Source organism: Sturnira hondurensis, unplaced genomic scaffold (assembly GCF_014824575.4).
Source record: "Sturnira hondurensis isolate 20B ecotype Veracruz unplaced genomic scaffold, ASM1482457v3 Scaffold0005252, whole genome shotgun sequence".
NCBI classification, from domain to species: domain Eukaryota; kingdom Metazoa; phylum Chordata; class Mammalia; order Chiroptera; family Phyllostomidae; genus Sturnira; species Sturnira hondurensis.
In genome coordinates, this window is record NW_028077883.1 from 1,510,836 (window position 1) to 1,530,748 (window position 19,913).

The window sequence follows — 19,913 nt, forward strand, 5'->3', positions numbered from 1 at the left end:
AATATGCTGTTTATACATGTCGTGAAGTTAATCTTCAGAGTGTACATGATTGTTTTTACTCATAGGACTTTTAGCATGTAGTTCCTACATACCTAAAATGTAGCTGAATATACATTTGAAAACACAGCTACCACCTCTCTGTGAGTCACAAAAACATGCTTTGCCCCCTCATTTGTAGTTATATATTCAACGATGATGCACACATGTGAACATACAGAATAGGATTCCAGCTTTCGCTGCTGTGACCTGGAACCTCCCCTTTTCTTTACAGTGTGATGATTATTGTCCTCATTTGAGAAAAAGAGCTCCTTTTTAATTAAAATGTTCTGTTTTTATAATCATCCTTTTAGAAGTCTTTATTTGAAACATAAAATTTAGTTTACAAATAACATTAACTACCTAGTGATTTTTATGATACTATTTTATATACTTAATTTCCATTATGTGTCCTCCACCTTTAGCTAAAAATTACCAGTATCATTTTACAGTTATAAAGACATAGGTACATATTTAGAACTCAGAGTCATTCTCCCCATTTAAAACCATTTATCAAGAAGTTGAGTGATACAAAGTCTTGTCTTGCCCTACTGAAGCCTCCTTGAATCTAGCAGACATCTGCATGCACTGTGGGGGCTACGTGGAGTTCATAATGAAAACAGGTATGGGTTTGGGAATCAGGAAACACAACTTTTAGTCCTTGTTTTTTCACTAATGCAATGAGAGTCTTATTCATTACTTCACCTTTCTTTGTCTTGGTTTATTTAGATGGAAAACAGGATAAGAGGGTTGGACCAAATCATCTTTTAGGATTATTCCAATTTTCATATTCTACAGCCTATGCACAGAAAATGTCCAGGGATCTAAGTCTGAAATGAAATCAAGTAAAAAAGACGAAAGCTGTATTTTTATAGACTACCCCAGGAGGAAATCTGAGATGGTGGAAATAGCCTCAGTTGCAAACTTTTTAACTTAACAACCACAGAATCTTGGGTCATTTATTTTCTCCATCTGAGGCTGAGATATAATGATTCTCACAGTGCTTTGCACATATTGTTTTCTTTAAATGTTAGATTCTTCCCCCTTCCTGTTAGATCGCAGCCCCGAAGAATGTGTGCATAGGTCAGAGTAGGCCCAAAAGCAACAATAGTAACATGGACCCTTGGTATTTTTGACACAAAGTCTGTATGAAGACTTTTTTTCTGTGATTACTAGTAATCTTTTCATTTCCAAATCTGAAGACTTCTGTTCATTCCTCACCCCCGGTGACTACTTTATAATGTCTGATACTGAGACCCACCCTCATGGGGAAAAGCAGTCTTTGGCTTCCTTGATGCCGCTGTCTCCTACCTTTCTGTCTCTTTTACTCCTGGTTTCTTATTACTGGTTCCTCTTCCTCTGCCTGTACTTAAATAATAATTTCAGTTGACTTGTCAGACAACTGACTCTATCTTAGTACTCTTTTCTATTTCCAGGCCATCTGAAAAAAGAAAGTCATTTCTGCATAAATATACTAAGAAGAGCCCACTTAAATTCCGTATGAAGATAATCTTTCTTGCCTTGCTAAATTAAAGATTGTTTTTTCCTTAGTGCCTATATCTGTACAGAACAGGAAGTGGGGAGAATCAAGGGTGTAAAAATAGCCCTGGCTGGCATAGCTTGGTGGATTGAGTGCGGGCCTGCAAACCACACGATCGCGGTTCGATTCCCAGTCAGGGCACATGCCTGGGTTGCAGGCCAGTTCCCAGCAGGGGAGGCATGGGAGGCAACCATACATTGATATTTCTCTCCTCTCCTTCTCTCCTTCCTTTCCCCTCTAAAGATAAATAAATAAATAAAATCTTTAAAAATACTTAAAAAAAGAGTGTAAAAATACATTTTGCAAATGGCCAAAAGGCACCATTTTGTTCCCTTGATGGCCATGCTTGCTTTCAGCACTCTGCATGATGGACCTGTCAGATTCTTGCTATTTTCATCTTTGTTTTTTTCCAGTCAGAGACTTAAAAAGTGCCAACTAGTGCTTTTTAATGATTAAAATAACTGTGTAGTAAGGATTAGCATCAATCAGCAAAGACTGTAGAGGAGTTCACCCCGTCCCCTCTAATCTATCCGATTTTCTAATTCCAGTCGCTCATTCAAATGTGATTGCATTCAGAAGACTGTGTGGAAAGAGCCCTGAGTGTCAGGAAAGGACATAGAGGTACAAGCCAGGGAGCTTACCTTTGTTAGGGAAACAGCATCACCAGCAACATTATCCAATATGTAGGAGTTCAAGACTGAAACTGATCCATTGCAAAAGCAGTAATTTGAAGCTAAAGAGCTTAAGAAAGACCCTAACAGATGAGCTTGGACTTGACTTGTACTCTAGTATTAGAATTAGTAGAAAAGAAAAAATAACACAAAATAAGATCACTTCTATAAGCTAAGCATTTGAGGTAAGAAAAATTAAAAACATTAAATGTGTTCACAGAAAAATGGGTAGATTGAACTCTGAAACTCTGAAGATGTGAGCTGGAGCCTGGGGTAATTTTACAGAAGGCTATAAACGTCAGGATCAGTATTTTAGACCTTGTTCAATAAATACTAGGAACAAGCACCTGATGAAAGTGGTGATTTTCCTGTCAGCGTGCACAGAATAAATTAAGATAAGGCACACGGGACTAGATGCCAGCTAGTTCACTGTTGTAGCAATTCAACAATTTAGTAGTAGGGTCTCATGAACCAGAGTGGTGGAAATGGGCAAAAATAAGTGGATTTTCAGCATAATATAGAGGAAAATAATTTTAGGACTTAGTGGCAAGCAATAGGAGCAGGAGTAGAAGTAAACAAGTCAAAGATGATCATGTGATTCTTAAACTCCTATACGTTTAGCTTAAGAATAGTCATAATAAGGGCGAAAATTCTTGGGTCTGTAAGTAGAGCTAATTTTATAAAGTGTATTTTTTATATTGTGCAGTGGAGGTGACAGCAGAGGAGCCAATTAAAAATATCCAAGTATGCATTTGAAATGCAGCTATAGACACAGCTTAGGACAGAAGATGGTAATTTGAGTAAAATTACCAGAAAGGGTTTTCATGAAGACATAGAAGAACCTAAGAGCTCTGAAATATATTGTGTGCAGAGGGAAAAGTGGTTATTGTATTTTATCATGAATAGATTTTTCTCTGTAACCTGTTTGCATTTGTATACTCTTTAAGCACTTCTTTTTACTGAAAGAACTTTAAATGGTATTAACTTTAAATTACTGTTTCTTCCTATGTCCGAAATGACACAATATGGACTAAAATATGAGTGCTAACTATACCATTCTATGATTCTAAAGGTAGACATTTCAATCCCGTAGATTTTATCAGACTATTGGTCTAGACCAGTGATCAATAAACAATGGCCTGTGCACCAAATCCAACCCACAGTTCGTTTTTTAATCATTACAGCTTTCTTGGAACATTGCCATACCCATTTCCCGGCCTATTGCCAGTGGCTGCTCTCATGACATTAAAATTAAAATAATAAGGCAAAGTTAAGTACAGTCAGCCCTCCAAATCCACATGTTCTGCATCTGCAGATTCAACCAACCACAGATGGAAATTTTCTTAAATACCACATTGTTGCTGATATGTATGATGCGGTCCTTTTTTTTCTTGTCATTATTCCCTAAACCATACAGCACAACAACTATTTACATAGTGTTTATATTATAGTAACCTGGAGATGGTTTAAAGTATGTGCAAGGGCAGATGTAGGCTGTGTGCAAATACTATGCCATTTTATATTAAGGGACTTGAGTCCTGGAGTCAGTTCCCATGGATGCAGAGGGGTGACTGTCGTTGTTACAGAAACTGGAGAGTTGACAAAAATATTTACTATCTGGTCCTTTACAGAAAATGTATGCCCACCCCTTGTCTAGATTTTAAAACCATGTTATCCACAATATAGTCACAGCTTCTGAGAGTACTGAATAGTCATTACCCAATAGGATTGGAAAATTCTTCAAGTTTATCTGGTCACTAGGGGAAAAGCTTTTTAATTCATTTGATCCACAAAGGGCCTCTGCTAGAGTTATGAGAGTAGTGGACTTTAGAGGCCGTCGCGGTAGTCAAATATATGCCTCTAGGATGGAATTGCTGCATTCTTTGGGGAATTTAGGAATAAAATTTTGACTCTAAAAACTTCAATAATAAAAAAAATAAAAAGAGTTAAAGGTGAAACCAGATAATACATAAGATGAGGAAGACAGGAGAGAATGCCCTCCTAATTCTCATGTCTGGAAGACAGTAAATCACACCCAAGAACTGGACGTCAGGAGTTAATTTACTCACTGTGCATAGAGAGGAAAGAATGCGCGTGCTCAAATAATATGCACCTCTCGGCAGAACACTCACAAAGTCACCTATTGTGATTTGGTTTTTCTCAAAAGACTCAAAACTTCCCTAATAGTAGAAAAGATTACACAAAGTTCTCTTTTACCAGTGTCCTAGCCAACCGTCCTAAGTCTTCTCTTATCCAGTCACCTGTACCTACCTACTTTTTACCACCTATTAACAATAAAGAGGCCATTATAGTCAGGCTCATTTTTACTATCAATCCTCTTAATAGCATAGTTGTTTCAATGGTAGGACCTATCCATGGTGATGCATTTCAAAGGATTTGAAAAGCAGTTATGTTCCCAGAGTCCAAAAAGTAACCAGTTGGAATTGCTTACCATCTCTGTACCAACACTCACTGAAGCAAATCAGTGAGACTCAGCCTTACCCTGAAAAGAGCTAGAATAACTCAGGCGTAAGAAGATTCTGCCTTGGCTGGTGTAGCTCAGTGGATTGAGCACGGGCCTACAAACCAAACAACTGTGGTTCGATTCCTAGTCAGGGCACATGCCTGGGTTGCAGGCCAGTTCCCAGCAGGGGATGCATGAGAAGCAACCACACATTGATGTTTCTCTCCCTCTCTCTTTCCCTTCCCCTCTAAAAATAAATAAATAAAATCTTAAAGAAAAGAATATAGGAAGATTCTATTCCTAGTAAATAGAGTCTCGATGAAGTCTCCATTCTATGGATTTCAAAACTGTGTGAAAATACTTTCTGAGCTGTTACATTAGAACACAAAATACTTTAAAAGAAAATCAGTATACTCTTGAAAAATGGAAAAATGTATAAGAATTCATGTGATTATTTATGACCAAATTCCTTTACATTGGTAAGGAGAAGTAAAACAATAATGAAGCAAAATTTTGTATCAATCATTCCCGGCATCACTGGTAATTTTTACGCAATTTTCTCTGAATTGGATATAGGCTATTCTGTTACTAACAAGATGTTTTCCTTAAATTCACCAAGTATGTCTATAGAAATATTAGAAATCTTAAAAATTAAAATAACTGCTTAAAACTTTTTGTTATTAGTTATGTTAGTCTACTTGGGCTGCTATAACAAAATACTATAGCTTAGGTGGCTTAAGCAATAGATATTTCTCTCTCATAGTTCTAGAGACTGGAAAGTCCAGGGTCAGGGCACTGGCCAGTTTGGCTTCTGGTGAGGTGTCTTCTCCTGGCTTGCTGTGTCCTCACATAGCAAGAGAGCAAGCCCTCTGGTCTTTTCTTATAAGGGGCACAGTCCCGTCATGGATGTCTGGCCCTCATGACCAAACAACCCCCCTAAACAGAATTACCTCCCAAAGACCACATTTCCAAGTACATCATATTAGAGGGCAGGGTCTCAACACAGGAATGTTAGAGGACACAATTCAATCCATAGCCATAATGAAGAATCAGTGTCTTTAAATAAAATTCCTATCTCGATGTGCAGAGCTATACGTTTGTTAACATTAAGTACCCTCAGAAAGCTGTGAAAACAGGATAAGACCTGTTCTTTCTTAAGCCAGTTCAAACTTCCTATCATTCAGTACCATGCATTATTTTATAAAACAAATGTTTGTTGAAAACATACTACATGTTTCATGTTATTTACATGGTACTGAGCTCAGCCTATTGAGAGAATAAAAGTATATAACAAAGGACTTCTGTTTATTTCTTATGGTAGGAAATATACTATAGATATCCAGGATTCAGATGACTCCTAAAAAATGACGGTCAGTAAAATCTGTGTGTTTGGGGAGCAGTGTATTGACCAGTTTGCCTGGGATTTCCATGAGTGGGTTGGAAACAAAGGCCACACTCTGGAGGGTTTGAATACCAGGGGGAGGAGGAGGAGGAAAAGGAGAAGGAGTTTTTCGTTAAGAAAACAAAAGTAGTGAAGAATCTCAGCAAAGCTTTGGATATGGACAATGGTTTATTACAGGGAATTGTATCTAATGGCATAAGAACTTAAAAGGGAGAGGAAGGATGTACTTAAAAGAAGGAATTGACAGACCCTGGCTGGTGTGGCTCCGTGGATTGAGCATCATGCCACAAACCGAAAGGCTGCCAGTTTGATTGCCAGTCAGGACACATGCCTGGATTACGGGCCAGGCCCTAACTGGGGGGCATGAGAGAGACAACCAATTAAGGTTTCTCTCCCTCTCTTTCCCTCTCTCTAAAAATAAATAAATAATATCTTTTAAAAAAATAAAGAAGGCATTGACAGGATTTGACAATTTTTAAACTTGAATCATCCTTGAATATTATACAGAAATTTTAGAGGACCTGTCACGTAGCCATCTTTTCTATAGTAATGTCAATAAAGTGAATACAAATAACATGAAATTATGTCCATATCCTATTTAATTTTTAAGTGAATAGACAGCTCATATTTGCTTCATACTACTTAAGTCACTGTATGAGCTTTGAATAGAAATGTAATCTCTACTGTCTTTTTTCTCTGCTCACATTTCTATGGTTTGGATGGCATTTAGAAGGCCTAATTATGGGTTGATCAGTGACTATTTCATTGAAACCTACATTTAAAAGTTGAAGCTAGAGTTACTATTATATCTGCATTAGAATAAAATATATGGCTCGTAATAATGACATTTTACGTATTTTTCGCTTTATGACTTCCCTAAGGGACAATATCAATCACTACTTCATATCAATCATATACTTAAAAATGTGTATGTATTTTTCCAGCGTTTGTCCCTTAGTGATGCATGTATAACCAAGAGTATCATACAAAAATATTGTAGATTAGTTGCTGAGATTTCTACAAATAACTTCACATTTGCTCTTGCTGAATCTCCATGCTGTCCCTATGCTATCTCCTCACCAATGTACTTTTGATAAATAAGATGAAACTAGAGTAAGTCCCAGAGTCAGCCCTGACTATCCGAATCCCCCAGCCCCTCTGTACCCTTCCTGCCAACGAATGTCCATTGTAATGTTGACCTGTCACAAGATCTGACATCAGCCTCTTTATGTGGAGCCAGCGTAATGCAGACGTAGCCCCAAATCTAGACCACCAAAAAGAAAGAGAAGAACTTTAATTATTTGCCTCCCATGGCAGGGACCCATTTCCCCTCTGTGTCACTTATTGATTAATAAGGTTATAAACATCAAGTACAGAAAGAAAAGAGAGAGTTTTAATTCTCCCTCTATCAAAATTAAATCTAAATAAGTTTGTAGAATGTGAGATATAAATATTTAACCACAATTTATGCTGTTACTTTTTTGAGAACAAATATGATTAAATTTCATGCTTCAGTTAAGTGGCTTAAACTATTTTGACTCCCTGGTCAGTTCCTCTTTGCTTAAACTCTGGTCCACTTTGTTCTTTTTAAATGATTTCATTTTACAGGCAATACTGAGGTTATGCTCAGAATATAAGGGCCAATCTATCCCAGTGGCTCACATTAATCTGGTAATGTGTAGAGATTGTTGTGCAATAGGAAGAAAAAGAACAGATGTGGAAAATGAACTGGGTAGAAGAGAACAAAAGATCTTGTTTTAAAGAACAGACATAATTTTTGAAACCATATTTCAACTAAAGTATCTACGAGGTGCCACCCAATAATTTTTACATGCTTCATTGATACAAACCATTATTTTAAACTTCTAATTTTTCTATTGTTAAATTATTTTCTCTGATTTTTTATGAATACCAGCATCCTAGTTGATTTGGGGATTTTGGTTTTGTTTCTGTCTCTACGAGAGCCCTGCCATAAAACGATTATTAGCATTTTTTAAATTTTTAAGTGGCTTATAAAGTCAGCCTGACGCTGTAATGTGTCTGTGATGAGCCCTCAACACTCCATTTGTTGTCCCGCAGTTAAGTGAGCCTTCCTGGCTCCCGGTGGGGGACCTCGCTGAGCTGCTCCGCTGGGAGCTGATTATCATTTCCTAGTAACTCCTTACATGAGGACTTTCACATACATTATGAGCATCAGTGAACCTGGGAATCATTGTAACTATACAGGATACATTTTTTGAAAGCACATTTTTTCCCTTTCTACCAGAGTTACAGTCACAACTTGTAATTGGGAGTTGTAATTTGGCAAACTTGTCAGTGGACATCTCTTTTCCACAGAGAAAAGAGGAGGATCATTAGATCCACCTAGTGAACAACCAGAGCCCTCTTGCATTATTTATAGGTTTGGTCTTCTAAGCACAATTAGGTCTCTTGGTAACTAACTCCTGTTCACATTAAGCCTATTATTCTTCATTTCTACATGATTCATTCTCACCATTGCCATTTTTTCAAAACACTATAGGAAGATTGGAAAAACCACTCTAATCGCTCGACCACCCAGATGCTGTTGCTGTGGAAGAAACCACGTTACTATCGCTCGATTTAATCCATCGGGTCTCAGAACTTCCTGAAATCCTTGTTATATGTACTGCAATGGCCTTCACCACGCTAGGGCATTGATCTTACTCTGGTTCCAGTAATGAACGTCTGTGCGCACGTTTGAGGCCTAGTAATTTATTTCACCTTGATTATTCGAACAAAATGACAACCCGGCGCTACTGAAGGGTAGTCCCGTGGACCAACAGCACTTGTCCTTTTTCACATCCTGAATAATAAGGGAGCATCATTCCTTTTCACGGAAATGAAGAGGAGCATCTACATTTGAATTCTATTAGATTTACTTCACAGCCACGTTGGTAGCCTTCCATTTACACGCTCACGTGGGCGTCACACCGATAGCCATGTCCTTGCTGCTCAAAGCAGCATTATCTATTCCCTTTCATCCCAGGAACTGCTGTGATTCTCTTCTTTAGAGCGTAGCACAGAATCGAAGTGACATAAAAACCTGCTGGAACTGACTCTGCTCATTCTACTTATCAATCCTTTTGAAGTTAAATTTACGGGAAATTTCAATAACACACAAAAGTAAAAAAAACAAACAAACAGTGAGTACTTAGCAGTATAGTCATCACTCCCTCAGCCTCAAGTGTTTAACAAGTTGCCATTCTTGGTCATCTGACACTCTCCACACCCTTAAAAAGGTTTTGCTGGTATATTTTAAAGCAACTTCCAGATAAGATGTATATCATCTATAAATTATTTTTAAACATGATAGTATTATTGTAGTACCAAGTAAAATTAACAATAGTTCTGTACTATCATCTCATATTTAGACCATGTTTCATTGCCCCCACCCATTGTCTCAAAAATGCCTGTTTGCAATTGATCTGTTTACATCAGGGTTCATGAAGTTTTCCACATTGCATTTAGTTAGAATATTTCTTAGGTCACTTTGAAGCCAACAATTCTGTCTCCATTTATCGGAGCATTTCTTCGTTTACAGAAGTGGTTTTCTTACTTATTTTTCCAACGAATGCTCAGTGTTGACGGGCTGCGCTTGCCTGGTTTGATTCATGTGTAACCCACCAGTCAGTCACATGGGTGACCCCCTGGCTTTCGGCCTGCTGGAAGCAGCCTCGCTGTGATGCTTAGATAAGAATTGCTGTGCCTGGGTGCACTGTCCCTCTCCAGAGCATGCCCATGCCTGCCTTTTTCTCCCCGTCCTACTGTCCCTCAGGCATGTTACCTTTGCTTTTCCCTCTCCTAACCTCCAAGGGCCCTTCTTATGCCTCTAACTTTTTTCTGGAACCTACACAGCCCAGCTGGTTTCCTTCCTTCCTTCCTTCCTTTCTTCTTCCTTCCTTTCCTTCCTTTCCTTCTTTCTTTTTAAAGATTACATTTCTTTGTTTTTAGAGAGAGGGAAAGGGAAGGAGAAAGAGAAGAAAAACATTGAGCTTTGAGATAAACATCAATCAGTTGCCTCTCTCACACCCCCAGCTGGGGACCTGGCTCGCAACCCAGGCACGTGCCGTGACTGGGAATCAAACTCATGAACTTTTGGTTTGCAAGTCAATGCCCAACCCACTGAGCCACACCAGTCAGGGCTGGTTCATTGCTACTACCTCTGTCACTTTCTAAATAAATTCTCTCTTATAGTTTAAAAAAACATTGCTATACTTCAATAAGTAAAATAAAATGATCAATAAAATAAATGGATATAATCAACAGAGGATTAAATATGGAATTTTACTTTACAATAATTATTTAATGTGTGCTAACCTCACACTAAGAAGCTTTCATGGTGAATTATTCATAAGGCAGCATGGTTTTTTGGCCCATTTTTCTAAAAAGACCTCAGAGCACTTGCATAATCACTATACACAATGTATGTCTGCTTCACCTGTAAGTGCAGATATAATTGACTGAGTATATGGAACATTTTGATGTGCTAGGAAGCCATGCTTAGTATGAGGAATCCTTTCTACTGTTAAAAGCGCCCTGTTTTTAGTGCCTCAGATGTGATTTTTAAGATTTATAAAGTTGAGAGACCAGATGGCTTCCTTTCCAAACATTTATATTTTTCTCAGCCCAAGAGCAGGAAGCTCATTTCAGATTGCATTCCTGTGTTAGGATTGTTGCATTTCCTCTCCATCAGAATAGAAACAAGTTGAGATGTGTAATAAATTTTCAATACACTGTACAAACAGTGGTGTTGCTACTTGTTTGCATGGCACTGCATGAGGGACTCATTCAAAGTACATCTGTCTAAAATCTCAAATACGGTGAGTGGAGTGCTGAGTGGGTTTTGGAACAGATATGGGAATCTTGCACATTCATCTTCTTTTCAACTAGTCAAAATACTAAAGATTTTTATGTACTGCAAGTTATGTAGGGAAAAGGACTTTAGATTTATGTAAGTAGGATAGAGCTGCACAAAATTAATTTGTTTTCAGGATGGTGTTGGTAATGGTTTTGTTTATTTATTTATTTTGATATTACTTAATGCGATGAGAGCTGGAGCACTAGTGAGAGACAACTTGTGAGAAACAACCTTAGAGAGAGAATCTTAATGGAGAACCTACGGCAATTTCATGTAGTTTCTCAAAAGATTTATCGTCAGGTCTCTGTTTCAGAGTAGGTAGAAGTAGTCTTATTTCAAGGAACCCAAGTTGAGTTTGATAGTTTTCCTTTAGTTATAAACTAAAAGAAATAAACGGTGGGACCTGCTACAAAGCTTAGAGTTCTGATGTGGTCAAATCTCTTATTTTCCAAATTTGTCATTCTTGGGGTTCCTACCTATCCTGAATAGCAAAAAGTCTGATTTCTTCCTCTTTATCAGCCCTTCCTCTTCAGTCTCCTTGGGGCAACTTTGCCCACAAACCACTAGAGCTAAGTTTGATATGTTTAAGGAGTCAACCCTCCTTCCACAGGTGTAGCAAGAACTGCAAAGTCACATCAGCTCATGAACATCCCACATCCTGGGAATTGGTCCTAGAGCAATCCACAGATAACATTCTTCCAAATTATATGTGTACCCCTTTTGGTCCACTCCTTGTATAGGTCCCCTGGAGCTTCCTTAACTCATTACTACAGGTTCAGTTATTTTTTTCCAAAGCTTTGCACAGAGTCAGGGTGACTGGGCACCGAAGGACTTCCCATCTTAGCCACAAGTGTCAACCAGACCCTTCTTTGTGTCTTCATTACTCAAACTTAGTGGGTCTTGAACTTGAATATGCATTAGGAAATATGAGCAGCTTGAAAAAGATGCATATTCCTTTACCCCACACGTAGACTTCTTCTTCAGGGGCTCTGGAATGAATCCAATTAAAATGTTATTTTAATAGTATACCAGGTGTGTCTGATGCAAGTGCAAGTATATTACCTACTAGATCAGTGTTCTCAATCCACTGATATGTATTTGAATTATTTGGGTACTTTAAAAAGATGTTAATGGCCCTGGCTGGTGTGGCTCCGTGGATCGAGTGCCAGCCTGTGAACCAAAGGGTCCCTGGTTTGATTTCTAGTCAGAGCACATGCCTGGGTTGCAGGGCAGGTCCCCATTTGGGAGGTGCATATGAGGGGCAACCACACTGATATTTCTCTCCTTCTCTTTCTCCCTCCCTTCCCTCTCTCTAAAAATAAATAAATAAAGTCTTAAAAAAATAAAAAAAATTAAAAGATGCTAATGCCCAAGACCCTGTCTTCCATCAATTAAACCTGTTTGAGTTCAGCAAAGATGTGGACATTTTCCAAAAGCTGTGCTGGTCATTTTAATTGCAGCCTGATCTGGGGCCCATCCTGACTCGAGGCCCATTACCTGAGACTGGAATGATCATCACAGATCACCGAACAGCTCCTCTCCCAAGTTGTGAGAGTCTCTTTGGGACACTTACTGTTTTCCCTGTCACGTAACCTTCATAAAGGCCACTACTAGCCACTCTCCCAGGTTTTCATATCTTCAAAATTCAGGGACTTGCGTTTCGTTTCGTTTTTCTTGTTTCTCCATAAAATTGGCTCTTCCAGGGTGGTAAGTATTAAGTGAAGAGATATCTATAGCTAAGAAACAGGTGAGTGTTCACCTATACGTACAATTCTGTAACTTTCCCGGTAGCAGTTGCAACACGTTGTGTTCGCCTACGCAGAGAAGGCTTTTCCTGGCTAGGATTGTTACGACCTCATACCCCAGCACACAGCCCTACACTACCAGCTGTCAGTCTTACTATCCAGATTCGGAGAGTGTTGTCTAACCTGAGGTTGGACAATGTCAGGTTACTGTGTCCTCACTGTAATTCGGGATCAAAATGCCAGGGCCCTTCGCCTTAGCTTCATCATGACAGAATCCTGAGCAGGGCAGAGATCAGCCATCTCACCTTAGACCATAAACCTGAATGGACCATGTAAACCAGTCTGACTAAGGTCATTGAAGCTAGTTCAATAAAGACTTAACTTTAGGACCAAAGTATAAATGTTTCATCTGCTTCCTCAATAAATGAATGAATGATTTTAAAACCAACAGCGGAGATGGCAGAGGGAGAGAGGATTTTAAACGTCACCTGCTCTTTTTAAGTCCTGTTTACTTTAAAGCAATTGTACATCTATGTTGAATAAGTAATGAGACTATGACATAGTTTGTAGAAATCAGTAAAGCAGTCAATAATATCTATGAATGAAAATTACTTATGATTTTAAGCATCCATATGTAGTTGTGGAGATACGGATTAAAATATGATAGGTTAAGGTTGCTGAAAGTCTTTGTTTTTTAATTTTTGGTTGATATTTGTACATGTGAAGAAGTTTTAGCCAGAGGGAGTGGGGGGCTTTGACACTGCCCCCTCTCATTAATCACTTGAGAGCCATCCCAACAAACTTCCAGTGTAAAAAATAAAGTAAAAAGTTAAAAGTGTGGAAGTGCAGCTTCAAGACAAACTCTGTAAGCATCCTCTTCCCACCCAAACCTTCCAGCGAACTCACCGCCAATGAGACCTTTCTGGGCAGGAACCCCACAGGGGCCAGTGATGTGGAAACTGTTGTTAGAGGTGTTCAGTGTCTCCCCACACCTCTAGGAATAGCCTGTGTTCAACATAAACTATTATCACCACCCATGTATTATTCATTTGTCTCCTAAATAATTCATTTCTAAATATACTCCACATGTGATTCGAAATTCTTAATAGCATGTAATAAAAATGGCTAAATGCCAAGTGTGTGTGCTTTCTGGTGTCATAAAAACCACTGGGGTTATCTGTGATTTTTTTAAAAAATCTGCGCCCTCAATTTAATGACGCCTGTGATCATTAGAAACACTCCTGCTAGTTTTCTGCTGAAAATAAAGAATTAAAAAAGGATCCCTCTGACCGCTTAAGAAAATGTTAATTCCTAAATTGTAGAGTAATTACCGACATTCAGACTTGCTCTCAGCAGCTCTGTGCTTTTCCTTTAGCCATCTCCTGTCGACGGCAAGATGGAGGACAGGCTGGCATCCAGGAATGCCTCCGGTATGCCGGCCCCGTGCCAGCCCTCACCCAGGCCTGCCAGGTCCCCTGCCAAGATGACTGTCAGTTCACCAGCTGGTCCAAGTTTTCTTCATGCAATGGAGACTGTGGTGCGGTTAGGACCAGAAAGCGCACTATTGTTGGTAAGAATAATTCATTGGAATGCCTGTCGAGATAGAAAAACAGAAAAAAGTCAGACCAAGAGAGTTCTGACACTGTATGTGGAAAATACATGGGTCTGCCTTATTGTTGGTATACTTATATATATGTATATATACATATATTGTCTATATATAAGTATACCAACAATAAGTCAATGGATTCAAATGTGTGTTTTAATGTAAGTTGGCAGGGCAGACACATTGTGTAACTTTGGTACGAAGCAAAAGTAACCTTGAAAATCAAATGCTGTCTTCCTATACAATGCTTGGAAGGTTATCTTTTGTTTAAGTGTGTACTCTTGGTGGATTGCCTGCAGACCTAAACTTCGCTTAGGCGAAGTTTTTGGGAGCAAGAGGAAAGGTTGCCACTTTATTTTCCTAACCCACTCTCACTGTCGCAGCCTCACTCACCTTTTACTCCCGGGAAGAAGACTATGGCATTAATTCTGTATCTGAAAACTCCATTTTAAAAGGCAGTCACAGTGACAAAAAAAGCAGTGATGTAATGAGCAAGAACAGGAGCCATCATACTGAACTAAAACCCCAGGGCATTCAAAAATATCCTCCGTTGGCAAAAAAAAAACCACTTTAAAATATTGGTGCTAGCAGACTCCTCAGAATTTAAAAGTTATAAAATAAGCCACTTGTCATAATGAAAACTATATGCCTTGGCTTATGAAAGTTACAGATAAATATATGTAAAACATACATAAGTAATGATGGACAGTGTAATGAAAGAGTCTGTGATATATGACAATACATAGTAAATATAAATATAAATGATTTAATTAAAATAATGATACATAATTTTAAGCATATGTTACTGTTATATGTCAGGGTTTTATTTTAACAGAAAATTTGTTTATGTTTATGTACAAATCCCTTCTAATATTTTAGGCTGATATTAAATATTTTCATTTTGAATATTATTAATATTTCCTATATTAGTCACCAACTATGTCAAAATGACTACTCTTCAGAAATTCTGAAAAGTGCAAAATCATAATCAAAAATATAAATATAAAAATCTTATTTTCTGGATTGAAATCCTATATAGTTATATCATCTATTTGGAAGTCACAAAAATACTACACAGCTCAGGGCAGCAACTCTCTCCGTTTCGTGTCGTAAAGTAGAGATGTACGCAGGCACCTCCAACTTCCCAGTCACTGAAAACACATGATCTTCTGAGAGGATTTTAATCATTTAAAAAAATTTAAAAATCACCACAATAGTGCCCAATATAATGAGCTATTTTTAAAGGAGGAAAAAGTTCTCACTGTGCAGAATTTTTCACCTGACACTAACAAAAGCCTCGATAAAAAGCACCATGGGTGAGAAAATAGCATTTATTCACAGGCCGCGGTAGACTGTGGCTACAATGGAGAAAGGTAGTTTAGGAAAGGAGAAAGCTTAGGGAGGGCTTGAAATTAATAATGATATTTTCCGACTTAAATTTCTCCACAGGAAAAAGTAAAAAGAAGGAAAAATGTAAAAATTCTCACGTGTACCCTCTGATTGAAACTCAGTACTGTCCCTGTGACAAGTATAATGCACAGCCCGTGGGGAACTGGTCGGACTGCATCTTACCAGAGGGGAAAGCTGAAGTGCTGCTGGGAGTGAAAGTACAAGGAGACATCAAGGAGTGTGGGCAAGGCTATCGTTACCAAGCAATGGCATGCTACGATCAAAATGGCAGGCTCGTGGAAACGTCCAGATGTAACAGCCACGGTAATCCAGTTTTTCTTCGCTCTTACACATTCGCTGCTTGGGGAGGTGGAGGTAACATGCACGTGTACGGGAATGGAGGGAAATGAAGGTTTACATTATTACGTTTTCAAAACTGAATGTTATGGGGCACCACCCTGTACACATAGTGTTTATATATAGCAGGACATTTGGTGGCACTTGTCTCATCCAGGAGTTGGCCACTGAGTCCCAGAGTTGGTAGCAAAGAAGCCTTACCGGTAGGCAGAACGGCGCCAGAGCCTCCCTTGGGCTTGAGAGTCGGTTGAATAGACCCAGCCATCCCCAACAGGTCTCTGTACAGAAAGAGAGGGAGGAGATTTCAATTAAACTTAATTTGGGAATCAAGTTTTAAACCAGACAAACTTTTAATAACCAAACTGACAAGATGTGCGATGTACCTAAAATGTTATCAGGTGTCAGAGAAGATTAAAAGCCATAACTGGTGAGAACTCACAAATATCTGTTTATTGCTCATTGAGTTGAGATTGGGGAAAAAATACTCTTGAGAAACCTTGCACATTTTTTTACCTCTAATACTAAATAAATAAATAGCTGAAAAACTATGACAATAATTTAGTTGCCAAAAGTTTGTAAAGAGTGGCCATCTTTGGCCAGCATATAAGTGAACTCTTCAGTTCTAAATCTTAATATGGTCAGCCTTCCACATTGTTTCTCCATTACTCTTTTATTTTAATACAAGCGTCTCTTTATAATGGAATGAGAACAGTTTACCGTGGGTCAGCCTGAATCATACAGGTTGTGTATTTGTAAATACTGAACAATGATCCTCCTACCTTCTTCATGGGGGCGACCTAAGGAAGTCGGGTTCAGTTCCTAGGAGGGGGAGTTCCATGGCAGGTAACTTCCAGTCTTGCTGAAATAAATTCTGTTGGAATGGTGCTCCTCTAGTTTTGTTCTATGGTTCAGAAAACATTATGAACTCATAGGACCATCTCACACTTAAAAACCATGCGGGTATCAGAGTGACACATTGATTGGAATCTCTTGTACACATTCTTACAAGGAAGTTTTCCAAAACCTTGTCTTTTTATTAACACTACCTCATAGTTCCTGTTTTATCGAAGTAGAGTGATATGAGTCCCAAAGTCTCCATGATATTAAAGCTTTAGATATAAGTATTTTTCAGTTTAATATATGTGCATTGTGAAATTTAAGATTATTCCATATATTTAGAATAACTATAAAAGAAATAGAGTTTATTGCTTATAATAGGCACACTTTGAAATGTATCCCTAAGAGTAACAGTATTTTATTCTCTATATCAAATAACAAAGGTGCTATAAATTAGATAGTAGGAAAAATGCAAATGCACTTCTCATTTTGAGATGATATGATAATATATAAGATTGTAATTAGTCATTAAAATATAAAATTGAGGATTACTTCAAAAATGTGTTTCTCCTGGAATGTAGCAGGTAGGTGTTTGCTCACACTTGAAATTGTTATGCATAGTAAATCACCAAGATAATCATGTTTTTCACATAACCAGTGAGCTTTCAGAATGATCCTCATATATTCTCGCTTTTTCCCTGATCTGTTAATGAGATGCAGGAGTGCCTCTGTAAGCCACTTAACAGTCAGTCTTAATTTTAGAAAAAAATTTTAAAATATCCTGTGACTGTTGCAAAAATGTTCGAGCAGATAAAAAAAAGTAAAAGGGCAAAAATAATTAAAAGTGGGCAAAGGCAGTAGAGTTCCTAGCTTAGTGTTGTCAATTCAAAGCATGAAGAAAGCAATACTGTATTCTGGAAGAAAAGTGCATGTTAAAAAACGATGGGTACCTGATAGCACTGATCTTCATGAGGATTGTGAAAGGGTCTAAGATCCTTCCTAAGTGAAATGTTCCAAATTGGTTCTTTGTGTCTGTCCAACATTATTCCTTCTTTATTAAATCTGACCTATAATAGATGTCCACTGGAATATTTTAGTGTTTACTAATGTATTTACTCAGAGAAAAGTCTGAGGAAATGGAATTTCTATTGCCAAATTCCTTTGGAAATTATTACTTTTTAAATATGTTCTGTTAGTTCTGATGGTGTCCATGAACTGCTATAACTTTGGCCCTCTGTCCCAGGCACGCACTAATTTGCAGTTTCTATGTCCAATGCCTCCTCTCAGTCAAGTCAGCTGTTCAGAGGGACGGTAGAAATGCCATTTGTAAGTTGCTTTCAAGAAAAAGTCTCTTCCTACTTTCAGGTTAAATATGAAACTGACCCCCATGTGTGTAGCACAGAGACACTGCTTGCCTCTTCTGTAAGGGTCTGAGGGCATTTCTACTTAATGTGCATTGACCATCTGCGGATCATATTACCATTTATTTTACTGACAAAACAACTTGACTTTCACCAGTTTAATTATACTATTTAGGCCATTTCCCATGTAGTCACTATTTTTTTAATGTCTTAACTTCAGGCACAATTCTATTATGCCTGGAATTCCTCATAATAATAGACTCTGTATATTGAAAAGTGATGCCCATACTCCAAAAATCAGGTCTGAAAGTATAACGTGGGAACCACATATTCATTCATCTTTATGCAGGTATTAAATATAGTTTCTGCACAAATGTTGATATAAAAATATATTTTGGCATTTATTCTAAAAATATAATACATATTATATGCATTTCCTTTAGTATGAAAGTTTTGTAGTGTCACTATAGCAACAGATTTTAAATCACTCAGAAACTAAATCACACATTTCTAGAATCCTTTAAGGTTTTAATTCATTGATTTACTAGAAAGTTATTAAATGCCTAACCACGTAGTACTAGGTACTTCTTTTATTTTTTCTATTTTTTTATTTACTTATTTTTTATTTTTATCTTTTTTTTAGATTTATTTATTTATCTTTTAGAGGGGAAGGGAAGGAGAGAAATATCAATGTATGGTTGCCTCTCGTGAGTCCCCTGCTGGGAACTGGCCTGCAGCCCAGGCATGTGCCCTGACTGGGAATCGAACCGCAATCTTGTGGTTCGCAGGCCTGCGCTCAATTAGGTACTTCTTAATCACTTAAAATTTCACAGAACAAGAGGTAGAATTCCTGAAACTTCTTTTTATTGTATCATTTAACCTTGACACTTTAGAGAATCTTAGAGGTAACCTAGCTCATGCAAGGTACATGCTGTCCCCTCAACCCTACCCACTGTCCCCAAGCCCTTTTCCTGCTCTTCACCTTGTATTTCTAAAGTATATGTCACTCTGTAACATATCACATAAGTTACTTTTTGTGTTTCTGATTTATGTTTTATCTCCCGGACATGAATATAGATTGATGAGAGTATTTTATTCACCGATGTAGCCTGAGTACCTAGAACAGTGGGTGCTCAGTAAATATTTGTAGGGTAAATGAGTGAGTAAAGAGCTGGAGAGAATTTTTGGAGTTGCATTTGATTCACGATTAGGCTTAGACACTTCCTTTTTCCCAGACTGTCCTTCTGTGTCAGGTTTCTGGGAAATAATCAAGCAGATCGTTGAGAACAAGTAAGATTTGCAGAAGAGCTATACGTGCCACAAATCTTCTGCTACTTATCAAATGTCTGTGATTCTCATTACCTACGTAATGGGAGAAAAACTAATAGTCACACACCCACTTCACTGAATAAGTCCCATAATATCAACATTGGCAAGTCTCCTGACGGCCACTTAAAGCTCATTCACAATTGCCTGATTTGTACAACACTGAGTTTGGACAAGGGCTTACCCTCTCGGTTTATATTAGTAACCGTGACAAATTGCATTTCCCCAGCCTGTGTTTACACAACCTGTGCAAACCTGTGTTTCCCAACCTGTGTTGTTAATTGAGAGCGTGGGATGCTT

General features: G+C 38.1%; 1 protein-coding gene across 2 annotated transcripts in view; it reads left to right on the forward strand.

The window, feature by feature from the left end:
* Window positions 1-19,913, forward strand: part of THSD7A (thrombospondin type 1 domain containing 7A) — a 375,672-nt gene that overhangs the window by 304,294 nt on the left and 51,465 nt on the right. For both annotated transcript variants that reach the window (XM_037046384.1, XM_037046382.1), the window contains exons 12-13: window positions 14,113-14,307; window positions 15,793-16,056. In XM_037046384.1, coding sequence (XP_036902279.1) covers window positions 14,113-14,307; window positions 15,793-16,056 — 459 coding nt within the window. The remainder of the gene's footprint in view (window positions 1-14,112; window positions 14,308-15,792; window positions 16,057-19,913) is intronic.